General features: G+C 44.5%; 1 protein-coding gene across 2 annotated transcripts in view; it reads right to left on the reverse strand.

Annotated features, from left to right (window-relative positions):
- The window catches only part of kmt2d (lysine (K)-specific methyltransferase 2D), a 174,330-nt gene that overhangs the window by 24,604 nt on the left and 134,461 nt on the right, over positions 1–15,265 (reverse strand). For both annotated transcript variants that reach the window (XM_039746644.1, XM_039746645.1), the window contains exons 40-44: positions 7,192–12,309; positions 6,879–7,031; positions 6,619–6,783; positions 6,343–6,499; positions 5,413–5,479 (exon numbers count right to left, since the gene is read on the reverse strand). In XM_039746644.1, the coding sequence (XP_039602578.1) occupies positions 5,413–5,479; positions 6,343–6,499; positions 6,619–6,783; positions 6,879–7,031; positions 7,192–12,309 (5,660 nt within the window). The remainder of the gene's footprint in view (positions 1–5,412; positions 5,480–6,342; positions 6,500–6,618; positions 6,784–6,878; positions 7,032–7,191; positions 12,310–15,265) is intronic.

Below are 15,265 nucleotides of genomic sequence, written 5' to 3' on the forward strand. Positions count from 1 at the left end.
CCCAGTGCCTGGATGCCAAGTTCTTGCTGTATCTTGTACTGTATGTGAGTGCTAATAAAAATGAGGAGTCAACTTTGCCACAAGCAGAGAGAATTTTTGTTGCTGTTGGAAAGTGATGAGTGAAACCCATTGAATTCACTTCACCTTGAGTTTGTTTTGAATTGTTGCTGGGCATATGGCTAATTTGCATGCAAAATTAGCCATGTGGAACTGGCTCAGGGATCATTGTTATTTAGTACTGATGCCAGTGTGTGTGTGTGTTTTTTTTTTAATGCATGCAGGATGGAAATGTGGCAGGGTTTGTCAAGCCTTCTGATTTTAGGGCTCATTTTTTATCTTTTTAAGTTCACCGACTTAAACTCACATACAGCAATCAAAGAGGCATAGTAGTTGAAAGGACTGCAAGTGGAAGAGACTAATGCAGTCAGAGACAAGAAAAATATCGCACAGTACTGTCAAGTACTTGCAAGGATGTGTTAGCACATCTCAGCAGCTGAAACGGCATTGTTTTACCCTTCTGCACTTGTGGCCATATCAGCAATGATCTTGTAATAGGCATGTGTGAAAGTTCTGTGCATGGCGGCTACAACTCTCTAATGTCATGTTGGCCTTGCAAAACTTCACAAGGCACTTTGAAGGGGGGAAACAATGTCTATGCTGGCTGCAAAGCAAATATCCAGGAAAATATTCTGCAAACAAGGTTCCCATCAAACACAGCATATTCGCTATGAAAAACAATTTGCCCAATTTTGCCACTATTATCAGAACACTGACTTGCTGACCACAATCTAGTCTAGAACTGCAATGACTAAGGAAAGTACAGGTGGGTTATGAAGCGAATATTCTAGTTTTAAGCACGACAGTGAACATCTCTGAGCATCCCTTATTAGTATTTCATTTGATTCAGAAAAGATCACTTACATGTAACAGAATTGACTCCAGAACATACTTCAGTAGAACTCTGCCACCTGGATTTCTATTTGCCATTTTATTATGCTGTGTTAAAGTTGAATTATTGCAGTGTAATACTGATGTTAATTTGGTTATATGTGTGGGAAAACGTTATTCTATAGACTTTAAATTGGCTATTGGATTGCATTAAAAACATACATATGTATTATGAGACAACTGGTATACATCTGGTTAGGTATGAGAGTTAATAATAAGCCTTGAATTTAATCATGGTTAACTCCACAGTTTAAATGAGTGCTTGAGCAGGTCATTTAAAAAGAAAGAACTGGGTACCAAGCAGAGAATAGGGAACCACGGATTTCTTATTTTCTTATTTAGGACAAACCACAGTCCTGAAATTTAATGTAATAATTGCCCTTCTAAAGACTTTATGTCACTTAATTGTAATAAACCCAATTTGATTGGCTGTTAGCTTTGTTTTTATATTGGGTATCTGGAAGGTTGCCGGTTCAAATCCTATTACTGCCAGAAGATATCCTACTCCGCTATGTCTTCGAGCAAGGCCCTTAAACTAAACATTGCTCCTGGGTGTTGTACAATGGTTAACCCTGCACTCTGACCCCCAATGATCATGTGAAAAGAATTTCTCCATGGGGATTAACAAAGCATAGCAAAAAAATCTATTCAAGTAATAACAGTTATGAGATGTTCTCTTAATTTTCTATTTTATTTTCTTCTCTTCTCTACTGCTGCCAGATATCCTAATGGGGGAAGCATAGTGTAAGTCACATCCACATTTGCCAGTTCCACACTTCAGGTCGTCAAAGTGACACTAGTCAAATTCTGGGGCCACCGCTGTCTATACACCAAGTGTGTGCAAGGGTGCATGTGAGACAAGTTAATTAGGGTACAGGGGTCCAGACTCTTTTGTGTTCCTGGCATTCACAGAGACAGGGTAATCTATACCTTACTATGAGGTTGTGGTGCCACTTTCTACCTTAAAAATCTTTGTTTATTGCATTTTATTTGGGGGCGCAGTGGTAGTGCTGCTGTTTTGCAGTAAGGAGGCTGTGGAAGATTGTGGGTTCGCTTCCCAGTTTCTCCCTGTGTGGATAGCGCTTAGAGTACTGAGAAAAGCGCTATATAAATTTAATGAATTATTATTATTATTAATTAATAAGAGTAATAATAATGATATATTTTTTTTTATCTTTTTTTTTTATTTTAACTGGTTGTGGAATGAAATGAAACAACAAAACAATGACTAATTGTTAGCATCTCAGAAATTATGGTCTGTGTGGATGGTAGCTCCATATTTCAATTTCCAGCATATGAATACATCAGTACAGGGGTGGGCAATGTTGGTCCTGGACAGCTGCAGGTTTTTGTTCCAGCCCACTTTTTTAATGAGACGTCAGTTATTGATGATGAAGCATTTGTTTCTTAAGTGACATTTTGATGCTTCATTTAAGTGGTCTTGCTTCTTAAGGTTCCCCAACACTTAACTGTTTATTTCAATCTTAAACAGCTGCACTCACTGTTTTAATGGCTCCTTATTAGCAATAAGATGTAAATGACAAAGCAGCCAGCAGTTCTCCATCTCGCTTGTTTCCATTTACATCTGTGTTGTTCATGCATGGTTTGATTTAATAAAAAACGTAATAGAAAAACGTAACAGACTGAAAATTAAACGTTTTAGGTGTCAAATCATTCGGATGATGTCCTTGGTAAGGAAAAAAAAAATCTACGATATAAGAACATAACATTGCAGGCTAACAAGCCATTAAATGAAATAAGGTCTGAGATTGGCAAGGATTGGTTTCTAATTAAGAGACTGGGTTGGAATGAAAACCTGCAACCACTGCAGCTCTCCAGGACTGACACACTGCCCACCCCTGCATTAGTACAATGTGATATAATACAAAGAAAATCTTTGTTTAAGGTATAACTTATCAATTATATTCACCAATCCATTTGGATTCACAAAGCAAGCGGTGCAGATGAAAGTCTCGCTGTACTTATCCTTGAAGGAATACATTTTGTGGCCATATGATATGACCAAGTATCAGCAAAGTGTATGCAAACTTGTAACCCACTAGAGCTGTGAAATCTATACTAATAAAAGGCAAAGCCCTCACTGACTGACTGACTGATCACTAATTCTCCAGCTTCCTCTGCATTTAGAAGACTGCAATTTGGCAGGTTCATTCCTTACAGCTTACTTACAAAAGTTAAGCAGGGTTCATTTCGAAATTCTACGTGTAACGGTCATAATGGTCGACAACGTCCGCCATGTTAAACTTTCTTATTTATGGCCCCATCTTCACGAAATTTAGTAGGCGGCTTCCTTGCGCTAACCAAAACACATGTACGTAGTTATTTCAGTGGTATGATGCCACTCTCGGCCGCCATATTGAACATTCCAACATCACTAATTCTCCAAATTCCCGTGTAGGTAGAAGGCTGAAATTTGGCAGGCTCATTCCTTACGGCTTACTTACAAAAGTTAAGCAGGTTTCATTTCAAAATTCTACGCATAACGGTCAACAATATTCACCATGTTAAACTTTCTTATTTATGGCCCCATCTTCATGAAATTTGGTAGGCAGCTTCCCTGAGCTAACCGAAACCGATGTCACGTACTTATTTCGGTGGTACGATGCCACTGTCAGCCGCCATACTGAACTTTCAAACTGTCTTTGTTACTTATGGGCCCATCTTCAAGAAATTTGGTACGCGGGTTCCCAACGCTAACTGAATACTACTTGCGTACATATATACGTCCATAGCCTGCAACTCAGTCGGCGTGTGAGGCAGCGTTGGGTCCCCCAACCCCACGCCTCCCACGTTGTTGGCTGCCTGCCCATATAAGGCCGTCCGTCGCTCCGGTCTCTTCATTCCCTTCCTTGCTTTGCCACGGGATTCACGTTTCCCTGCTGATAACTGCAGCCTTTTTATTTAATCCACGGCTTATTACGATTATAGTTAATGTGTAGGTATTTTAGACTTACTTTACATTGTTCAGGTACCCATTTCCTTTATCATTCCAACCGTACCCCCATTAACATGTCTATCGAGGCGATCACCATCGATCAAAGAACTGTCACTTACCGAGTGGTTTCCATGCCCGGAGATGCTGCCTGCCTTTTCCATTCTCTGTGTTACATATTGCACGGCCATATCAGGCTCGCTCTTGATATCCGGAGGAACATTGCGTCTTATGTATTGAATGACTGGGACAGGTTCAAGGTGTGGACTGATGACGCTACAGGAGATAATTATACTACACAGGAGCACTAGACGAGTGAAATGCTTAAGCCCTTCACCTATGGTTCTGCATGTGAGTTGATGGCTGCCGCTGAATTGTTCGGTTGTCGCTTTCAAGTGTACCGAAATGGCCAAATATTTTACACCTTTCGACAACCGCCAATGCCTCTTAAACATCTCAGATTCACAGGTGACGATTTCAGTAGTGGACACTTGATGTTTATGAATGTTTAAACTCTCAAAAGCTGGATGTGAAGTTATCGATGAAACCGGTTGTATGCTTACAACGCTTGACAGATGCCGAATGTCACTTCAACACAACAAGTCCTGCAAATACCAACGTAATTGAAACAATGAAACTCAAACCGATTATGACAGCAGCAATCCAAGCTGTGAGATTTGAAACAAGATTACTGTTCACATGGCCAACTGTACGTTGCATGCTGAAGAGTAAGCTCAGCACACAGCTTGGTCATATTGCTACCAGAGGGCCGAACTGACAACGTCGTATACAAAGAGATCCTTAACAAATAATTATTGGTATATTTTCCCTCAGTTTAAAAAGGTTTACTTTTCTTCTTAATAAAAATTTTAAGGCAGTACTTTGCCACTGCGAAGCGCGGGTATTTTGCTAGTACTCAATAAAAAGTGAAAGAGGTCTGTGAACATTGGCAGACAAAGCTGATGAAAGTGAGTTTTAAAGAATTCACTCTAAGCATATGGAAACTTCTAACTTCAACTATATTTAGTGCAGTAAATACAATCCCCTCTTTTTGAACCTTAACAAAATCAAAGACCTCAGGTTACCCACTAAATGGCAACTAATACCAAATAAAAAGTGAAATTACAACACAAAAATAACCAGAAAATGGAAATGAACAATATTAGCATAAAATATCAATATTACTCCATCAAAGAAGAAAAAAATCCCAATGTCCTAGGGAATCCTCCCAGGCAATACCTGTACAGCTGCTGGGAAGACTAAGTGACAGTCTTAGCAAATCGCTCAGCAAACATAACACATCTCTACTGAGGGATCAATCTGCAGTTGTGGCTTTTCATATCATCATGCCTTTTCCAACTCTGAGAGGTACTGTGCTATTATTAAGAACTGCAGGATGTTTAAGCATAAGGATTAAATGACTTGTGTTTTCCGATTTCAAGTTGGTTATATAGCTTCACTGTCATTTTATTAACAAGTTTCAAACAGTACACTTTTAAACACATTCTTACCTCACATCTTCATTCTGATTATGAGGTGGTGTGGGCAAGGCTGCCAGAAGGTCAACGCTTTTCACTTCTATGACAACAAGGAAGAAAAAACACAAAATCTACATAAACAAGAGCTTCTCTTCAGGTCTTAATTTGATCAGCTCATACCAACCAGCTGTTCATTTTCAAATCTGACTAATCCATTAATGGTGTCACATTATGTTGGCAAAGTAGAAACAAAGTCTCCTGGATGGGACCCCCATACCTGCTGTTGCACATTAACCGACAGACTCAAAAAAGGGACCTCAAAGTACAGTAGAACCCTGCTTATCTGAGGTAATGTGGGACTGATGCTACCTAAGATAGCTTAAAAACTCTGATTAAAAACAGATGGCTAATGTAGTGGCAATGCTACGCAGAGAATGTCGAGGTGGACACAGAGAGAGTTCAGTTTATGTCACCACAGATGCGCATCACTCACAGTAGTCAGAGACAGGCTCTGAGCAGCTGATGGATGGATGGACCTCTCATTTTAACTCATTCCATAAAGCACTAACCTCTGTGCCAGAGAATGTGGGTTCTCAGCTCCCAATGGCAGTTCAACACTATACAGTACTTTGAAATGTATAACCACAAAAATTCCCAAGTGAAGACAGTAGAGCATGTGTACACAGTCAAAACACCGACAATAGTCGAGGGGTGCAATTGGGGAGTCACGTCCACATTTCCAGAGTCACCAGGATCCTCGACCACTTGCTCGGTATAGTCAAGGATAAAAGTATAATATTTATATGCATGGTGTAATATTCACAGCAAAACTTTTATGAATCATAAAAATAGTTTATTACACCTGCAGGTTCACCTCAGAAAATGCGGAACCTCTATAAATCTGGGGTCTCCGTTTTACATGTTTCTACAGCCATTATTGTTTTCTAGCTGGCTGGCACATACCCTTGGCCTCTTCAGATTCCACAGGAGCTTCTGGGGCGATATGGCCATCAGGCAGGTCTTCCACTGTTGTGATGCCATTGACCAGTTTGTGCTGAACAGAAGGAGGTGGCGTGGGAGGCAGAGACGACGGTGGTGTTGGTGGATTGCTTAGATTATTCTGGAGAAGGAGATGCAATATTAGAGGATAGGCAATGATGACAAATACTATAAAGATTTTGGTAACACCTCTGAAGGCACTATACCCATAGCCGCATCATACTGAGGTGGAAGTGGTACCTTGGTGAGAAGCTGAGAATAGTAGTCAGGCACACTATCAAGTATGGCAGTCCCAAAAGATCCCTTAAGTTGATTCTTGCCATTGATGGGGCTGCTCCCAAAGGGGGCAAAAAGGTCAAAATTAGCTGTGATAGAGGGCTCCACAAGGGGCAGCAGGGAGAGCTCCTGCAGAGGAAAATAACCAGATTGAACCATATTAATGTCTTCTCTCCAATCTAAAATCACGCAAAAGTAAAGACCAAAGTAGCCAGGGAACATACCTGCTTGAGCTGCTTCATCAATGCCTCAGCAGATTTCACCTTCCCCCCTTCATCCTTCTTGCTTTTCTTCCTTGAGTTGCCAACACGCTCTCCAGATTTGGAGACTCGTTTGGGTTTAACCACTGGAGGTTTCTTACTTAAGGCTTGGAGATCCTGCAAAGTAGTGAATAAAACACTGACTTGAACTGGTCTGCCTTGGCCAGCAAGACCTGTGGTCACAAACTGCTACAAATCATAGCATCGCTGTTATGCATTGGAAACCTTGCATTCAGCCAATGAGGTATCTCATCCAATGCTTTATGTTTCACCTTACCTCCATATTGCGTGGAGTCCCTTGCAGTTTCTGCTCCAGCATTGCTAACTTGCTGTCAATGTGTCCGTTAATTTCATTGTGGATGCCATCTGCTGGCCGATGTCCAGCTAGCTGCATATTTTTTGCCCGTAGAAGTTTCTGCAGGAGCTGCTGGCCAGCTTCTGATCGAGGACCAGATGGTAGGCCAGCCAGCCCAACTGGTTCCCCATTGGCCTCTCGCTTGATTGCACTTGCTTTCCCATCACCGATACACAGGCCATCCTCCTTGGGCTCTTGCTTGATGTTTTGAAGAGACAATAAACCAACATTATGCACAGGCTGTCCATTTCTCTGGGTATCACCCACTAGTTCCTGGGGTCGCTTTAGTGGTTCAGGCGCCCGAGAATCACAGCTCACAGGTTCCTTAACACCAGGACCCTCAGAAACTTGTCTAGCCATCAGAATCTCGGCACCAGAACTTGGAGGATGGACTGAGCTGATAGGAAACCCTGTGACACTTTCTTTCTGAGCAGAAGCAGCAGGTGGTGGAAGCTTAGGGGCACCACCAGTGCCCGCTTCAACTTGCTGGTGGAAAGAACTAGAGGTGGGGATTTCCACGTGCTGTGGATCTCGATCACCCTTTTGTGGCAGTGGACCTGCAGGGGTTTCAAGATGTGTAGACATTTTTGCTGGTATTCCCTGTTGCTCTACAAGTGGCTTTTGTTCTGACAAAGCTGCCCTGTTAATGTGGGTCTGCTTAAGTTCCAAATGCCTGGCCTCTCCTTGCAATCCCATTTGGTTATGCAGTGGAGGAACTCCTGCAGTCTGTTGTGGTGACAGTTCAATAGCTCGGTGCTGCTGTGGAGATGTTGCAACTAAGGGTGCTGCCTGCCCCACATTTGTTTTCTCCTGCTTTGGTACTGCAAACTGTTGCGCTGGCTTCCCTAACATATGCTGCTGCTGAGCTCCTGTAACCTGTCCCGTGGTGCTCTGATGTGGCGATGTGGCAACTGACTGTCCCATGGTGCCCTGATGCGGTGATGCGGCAGCTGACTGTCCCATGGTGCCCTGATGCGGCGATGCGGCCACTGACTGTCCCGTGGCGCCTTGATGTGAATGGTGAGAAGATGCAGTAGCTTGCCCCATGGCGCCTTGCTGTGGAGATGCAGTAGCTTGTCCCATGGCACCTTGCTGTGGAGATGCAGTAGCCTGTCCCATGGCGCCTTGTTGTGGAGATGCAGTAGCTTGTCCCATGGCGCCTTGCTGGGGATGCTGTGGAGATGCAGTAGCTTGTCCCATGGCTAGTTGCTGGGGATGCTGTGGAGATGCAGTGGCTTGTCCCATGGCTAGTTGCTGGGGATGCTGTAGAGATGCAGTAGTTTGTCCCATGGGGCCTTGCTGGGGATACTGTGGAGATGCTGTAATTTGTCCCATGGTGCCTTGCTGTGGATGCTGTGAAGATGCTGTAGCTTGTCCCATGGCACCTTGCTGGGGATACTGTGGGGATGCTGTAGCTTGTAGCATGGAGCCTTGCTGTGGATGCTGTGGAAGTGCTGTAACTTGTCCATTGTTGCTCTGCTGCGCACGCCCAACTGCAAACTGTCCCATGATTGTTCGCTGCTGCTGCTGAACAGATGCCATATGTCGCATTATGCCCTGCTGTTGCTGCCGTTGAGCTTGCCCGATAATGCCTTGACCCTGCAGAGATATTACAGTCTGTCCCATAAGACCTTGCTGCTGCCGTTGAGAAACCATAGCCTGACCCACAAACCCATGATGTTGCTGCTGAACTGCTGCAGTTTGCCCCATGATACCTTGCTGTTGCTGGGGAGCTGGAGGAGCCTGTGCCACAATTCCTTGATGCTGCTGTGTTGAGGCAGTCTGTCCCATAATTCCTTGGTGCTGTGAAGTCATAAGGCCCTGTCCAATGAGCCCCTGCTGATGCTGCTGAGTTGCTGCAATCTGTCCTTTAAGCCCCTGATTTGGATGACTTGCTACCACCTGTGTCATGAGCTCCTGATGCTGCTGTGCATTTACACTCTGTCCCATAATTCCTTGCTGATGCTGAGATGTTACAACATGTGCCACTGATTGTCCCATAGACTCATGGAGCTGTTGAGATGTGGTAACTTGCACCATAATCCCTTGCTGCAGAGATGGTGAATGTTGAGGCATTGACTGTCCCAAAGGTCCCTGCTGATGCTGGGATGTCACAGTATGAACCATGGACTGTCCTATTATCCCATGCTGCTGCTGTGCTGTTACTGCCTGTCCCAATAGCCCTGGCTGTGGCTGCTGCTGGGGTATTGGTGTCTGAACACCTTGCTGCTGCTGGGATGTTGATGTCTGACCCATGGACTGTCCTATGACTCCATGCTGCTGCTGCACTGCTGCAGCCTGTCCCATAAGCCCATGTTGCTGCTGCTGCTGTGAAGGGGATGAGATCTGAACCATGGACTGTCCAATAAGTCCTTGCTGCTGCTGTTGCAATTGTGTCTGAATCATCGACTGCCCAATGTGTGCTTGTTGTTGTTGAGACATTGCTGACTGAACCATGGATTGTCCCATAAGCCCCTGTTGCTGCTGCTGGGATGTTGCTATCTGAGCCATGGATTGCCCCATGACTTCTTGCTGCTGTTGGGGCAATGCTGACTGACCCACAGATTGTCCCACGAGCCCCTGCTGCTGCTGGGATGCTACTGACTGGCCCATTAGTCCTTGCTGTTGCATTGCTGACTGTCCCATAAGTGCTTGCTGCTGCTGTGATGTTACTGACTGACTCGACTGTCCTATAATTCCTTGTTGTTGCTGCTGCGTCACCGACTGTCCCCCCACAAGTCCTTGCTGCTGCTGCAGCTGGGAGGTTACCGATTGCCCCCCCACGAGTCCTTGTTGCTGCTGCGAGGCCATGGACTGACTCATTGACTGTCCCACAAGTCCCTGTTGTTGCATTGCAGACTGAGCCATTGACTGTCCCATGAGTACTTGCTGCTGCTGAGACGGTGCTGGTTGACAAATAGGCTGTCCCATGAGTCCTTGCTGCTGGGCCATTGTTTGCTGTCCCATAGACTGTGCCATGAGTCCTTGTTGTTGCTGGGTCATTGCTGCCTGACCCACTGATGGTCCCAGGAGTCCTTGCTGCTGAAGAGATACTGGACCTTGTGCAGATTGCCCCATTGCCTCTTGCTGCTGTGGAGATGCCGTACTTTGTGTTGATTGTCCCATAATTACTTGTTGCTGAGCTAATGTGCCTAGTTGGACTGACTGTCCTGACATCCCTTGTTGCTGTGGAGAAGGTGTGCCAGAGTGAACCGACTGGCCCATAACCCCTTGGGGTTGTGGTGTTGACTGGACCATCATTCCATACTGTTGCTGTCTCATTAGCTGTTGCTGGAACTGTGGATGCTGAGGCATGATGGCCCCTTGGCCCTGATGTAGCTGGCCCTGTCCTGCAGACAAACGCAGCACTTGCCCTTGGGCAAGCTGTCGCTGGGCTAGGATGGCTTGGAGTTGTTGCTGTTGCTGAGGAGACAGATGGCGAAGCTGTGGATTTTGAGCAATTAAGCCCTGGATGTTTGGTGGCAGCCTGTGGCCCATCATTCGAGGCTGCCCAGCAGTCATCTGCGCCATTATACCTGGCTTTTGCCCAGCTAGATTTTGCTGTTGGTTAAGATGGTACAATCCCAGCATACCTTGCTGCTGCTGTGCAGCTGAGTTCATTTGCTGCACTCCTAACATATTCTGAGGAGTTCCAACTTTTGGCCCAACTGACACTCGCTGCTGCCCTCCGAGATAGCACATTGGTTGCGACTCCTGCTTGATTGTAACTACACCTACATTGGGGGCTTTCGGTGCACTGCCAGTCTGTTTGTCCCCTATGGAGCTTTGTCTCTGCAGAGCCAATTCTGCTGGTGCTCCCTGAAAGCTATGTTGCTGGACAGGAGTTGACACTGGCTGCTGCTGCACAAGTACTCCCTGCTGGTCTACCACTGAGCCAGAGCCTGGGAGTCTAAGTGGAGTCTGGGAACCCTGAGGTGTTAGAGGGTTGAGAAGGCTTTGCTCCTGGTTGCCTACATTTTGCTGTTCCTGACCAGTATTTTGGACTATCATCGCTTGTCCCGGGAGGCTTTCAGACATACCCTGTGGCTGTTGATCACGCTGAGCTCCCTCTGAAGGTGAATGCCCTGGAAAAGGTTGTGAAGAGACACCAGCTTCCTGCTGGTGCACAAAACTTTGCTGCTGGAGTGGCACAAGATCCTTAGCAACATGTGACTGTGGTGGAGGGAGCTGCTGCTGTTGCTGCTGCAGGAGCAGTCTTTGTGCTAGGACATTCTGCTGCCCACCCACAACCTGCGACTTTCGAAGCGCATCTGCATCTGTGAACAACTGTTGGGCCCCCACGTTCTGCAGTCTCTGTGGTAATAATGTTCCAGGTTGTTGAGCACCAACCACCCCCTGCTGGCTCTGTACCATCGGTGTGAGTTGCTGACCACCCATGAGGTTCTGCTGGGCCTGACTGACCATCATATTCTGCTGGTTTTGCACCATTTGTTGGGTGCCCATGATGGCTTGCTGGTTTTGGTTTCCTGTCATGTTTTGCTGGCTTGCCATTAGTGCCTGGTTCCCCATCATGACTTGCTGGTTCCCCATCATGCTTTGCGAAGCTGGCTGCCCTACAAGGGTGTTCCCTGTGATCCGTGATGATGGCTGCCCTTGCTGTTGCATCTGTATGTGACCCTGTGCCATAAGGCCCTGCTGCTGCATTTTTTGGACAAGTTGCATTCGGTGCTGCTGTTGCATCTGAAGAAGTCTGGCATCATTACCTGGTACCACACTGCCTTGAGGGAAGTAGTTCCCAGAAGGAGTCGGTGCAGAGTTCACAGCTCCCATGGGACCAGAGTTCATGAAAGGCTGACCTTGCTGGGCTGGCATCGCGGGCATTCGCATAGGTTGTCCTTGAGCACCTAGTGCACCCTGAAGTAGCTGGACAGGCATCCGTGGGCCTGTGGGGGCACCTGAAGTCAGTAGGCCAGACCCTTGCTGCTGCTGCTGCTGCTGTTGTTGTTGCTGCTGATGCTGCTGTTGTTTATTACGGTATTCTGCCATCAGATTGGTATGTTCCTTCTGCTGCTTTCGAACCTAAAAGAAAAGAGGGGGGAGGAGAGTAAGGCCAGATGTCCCACCAATCCATTAGCACAACATTTATTTAAATTATGTTATAAACAGACCCTTAAAATATTTCTTGCTACAGTAATCCCTCACTATATCGCGCTTCGACTTTCGCGGATTTTACATGTAAGCATATCTAAATATAAAATTCGGATTTTTCGCTGCTTCACGGGTTCTGCGGTCAATGGGTCTTTTTACTTCCTGTACATGCTTTCTCAGTTGGTTTGCCCAGTTGATTTCATACAAGGGATGCTACTGGCGGATGGCTGAGAAGCTAACCAATCAGAGCACACAGTTAAGTTCCTGTGTGCTGAATGGCTCAGTGACAGAGCGCTGAATTTGATTCCGTGGCGTTAACCAGAAAGTCTTGTCTTGCTCATTCAGCATCAACGTGTTTCTCTGTGTACAGAGTTAAATTTTGTGCTCTTTTGTGTTTCTTTGTGCGTAGTCAAGCCCTTCATTATGGCTCCAAAACGATCTGCTCCTGCTACTGCTTCAGGGGCTGAAGATGTTAACGACTGCCAAAAAGGTAAACGATTTGGATTTGTTGAAGGAAGGGAAAAGCTACAACGCTGTAGGACGCCATTACAGCATCAATGAGGCTACGATTCTTTTTATTTAAAAAGTAGGAAAAGAATATAAGATCTACGGCCGCAGTTTAACCAGGATGCAAAAAGAGTTGTAAGTGGACGCAATAAGGCGGTAGTCTGGATAGAATCTGCTTTAGGGATTTGGATTGAAGACTGCCGGAAGAACAACAACGGCGGTGCTACACAGTCGCCTGAAGAGGCTCCTTTAGAAGAGCTGTAACGCTCTCCTTTGTTGTGCAGTAAAACTAAACTCCTCGTTATCGGACAAGTCATTGTGTCATTGTTGGCGAGTAGCCACGATTAATTTTCTACTTACAGTACTTAGTACATGTACGTACGTTTAGTATCACTGTACACACATTTACTGTATACAATTTTTCTTGCATTGTACGTATTTATTGCTGGTGGCCTGTCTATCGTAATGGCTATAACATATGTGATATCAGAGACGCTCGATATCTTTAAAATAATATTTAGGTTTTACTGTATATAAACAGTGTGTTTACATACATAATTTCAATGAATCTTACCTAATATCTAAGAGAATACAATGGGTTTATGCTGTATAACTGTGCGGGGAATATTTAAAAACAGTGTGGGAGAGTTTATAAGGGCTTAAAATATATAAAAATAACCATACAAATATATGGTTTCTACTTTGCGGATTTTCACCTATCGCGGGGTTCTGGAACGCAACCCCCGTGATCGAGGAGGGATTACTGCATTTCCAAATTATTTATTCATCCAAATAGAGCAAATGAAAGCCATACATTTGCTCAGAAACACCAGGCATGTTTATTAGTGAACTACCAATCTGAACTGAGATGAGGAGGTTAGGTTTTACTGCTATGCTGGTATTATATGAAGGAGCGACGAAAGCATACAATCAAAGAGGTGCATATGATAATTTCAGAAAGCGTATGATAGTACAATAAGAGGCGCTAGGTATCAAATTAATACAAGTGGAATTTTAGGGAGGAGTGTGTAGATGGTGTGCAGTTTCAGCCAGAATGTCTCCCCTGGTGGAGATTCAAAGTTGTGTCTCTTGTCCGTTCTGTCTAATTGTGTATCATTTATATGTATTAATGTCTCTTTTTATTTACCATGTACATTCTTGGGGCTTATTTGATTACGATGCATGTGTTTTGTGGGTGGTTCCCCAAGGGACAGGGCGACCTGCCACCTAGCTTCAGGAACTGCCCTCCACTCTATATATTGGGGGCCTTCGTATCTTCTAGCCGTTCATTCTGAGTGCGGTAGGGAGCAGAGTTTGTGTGTTTATTGTGCTATTGCTTTTTGCGAGTTTTTTTTAATCTGTGCTCTGTTTTTTACTTCACCCCTGGATTGTGTATCGGGACTTTATTTGCATTGGATTGCCGTGCCTTCTCAGGCAATTCCTTTGTGCTCATAACAGCTTTGTACATTTACAGGGCCTTTTGTTAAAATACACCTTTTATTTAATAAAGATTTCTCAAGGCCCTTTTTTGTATCTAGTTGGGGTTTTGATGGTATTTCACCCCTTGAGGGCAACCTCTGAAGTGCTTTTGGGACTCCAGTGTCACAAACAATGGGTTCAAAATCATCTTAAATATAGGAAGCAAAAAGTTATGGGAAGAGAAATTTTAGAAGAGTCAGGTGATAACAAAAGTGGTGTCTGGCATGATTTGTGATATGGTCGCGGCTGTACTTTTATTTATATTTAAGTTTGATCTGGAGGGGTACACAAAGAACAATCTGGATAAGTTTGCAGCTGATAACAGGTTAGGAGGAAGTATAATGCAGAACCATTGAAGAGGGACTAGACAGAATATAGGCTAGAACAGATTTGTGGAAGTTTAGCGCAAGTATAAGGGAGTAAAAATGTTATATAAGAATACACAATGAGAGGTCTGAAACTTGAAACTATACCTTATGAGAAGGACCTGGGAGAAGTATTGGACTGGTCCATGTCTACATCCAGCACAGAGAAGCCATTAGGATGACTAATAGGATTTTAGGTTATATAGTTCCTATGATGTGTAGAGCACAAGTCAAGGGAAGTTATTATTGAGTTATAACATGCACTACTGAGGCCTTGTTTGGAGTACTGAGTGCAGCTTTAGTTTCAAGGCTTCAAGAAAGACTAGACAACACTAAAGAAAGTTCAGAGAAGAGTGACTAGGTTAAGTAAAGGGGTATGAGTGTTGTGGAAATATTGAAGAAGTTGAACCTTTTCAGTTTAAGTAAACAGAGACTAAAAACATTATAAAGTTTTGACAAGAACAAGCCATTCGGCCCAACAAAGCTTGCCAATTCCATCCAATTAAATTTCACCAAAATGACATCAAGCTGAGTTT

The sequence above is a fragment of the Polypterus senegalus genome, chromosome 3 (genome assembly GCF_016835505.1).
Source record: "Polypterus senegalus isolate Bchr_013 chromosome 3, ASM1683550v1, whole genome shotgun sequence".
Classification (NCBI taxonomy): domain Eukaryota; kingdom Metazoa; phylum Chordata; class Cladistia; order Polypteriformes; family Polypteridae; genus Polypterus; species Polypterus senegalus.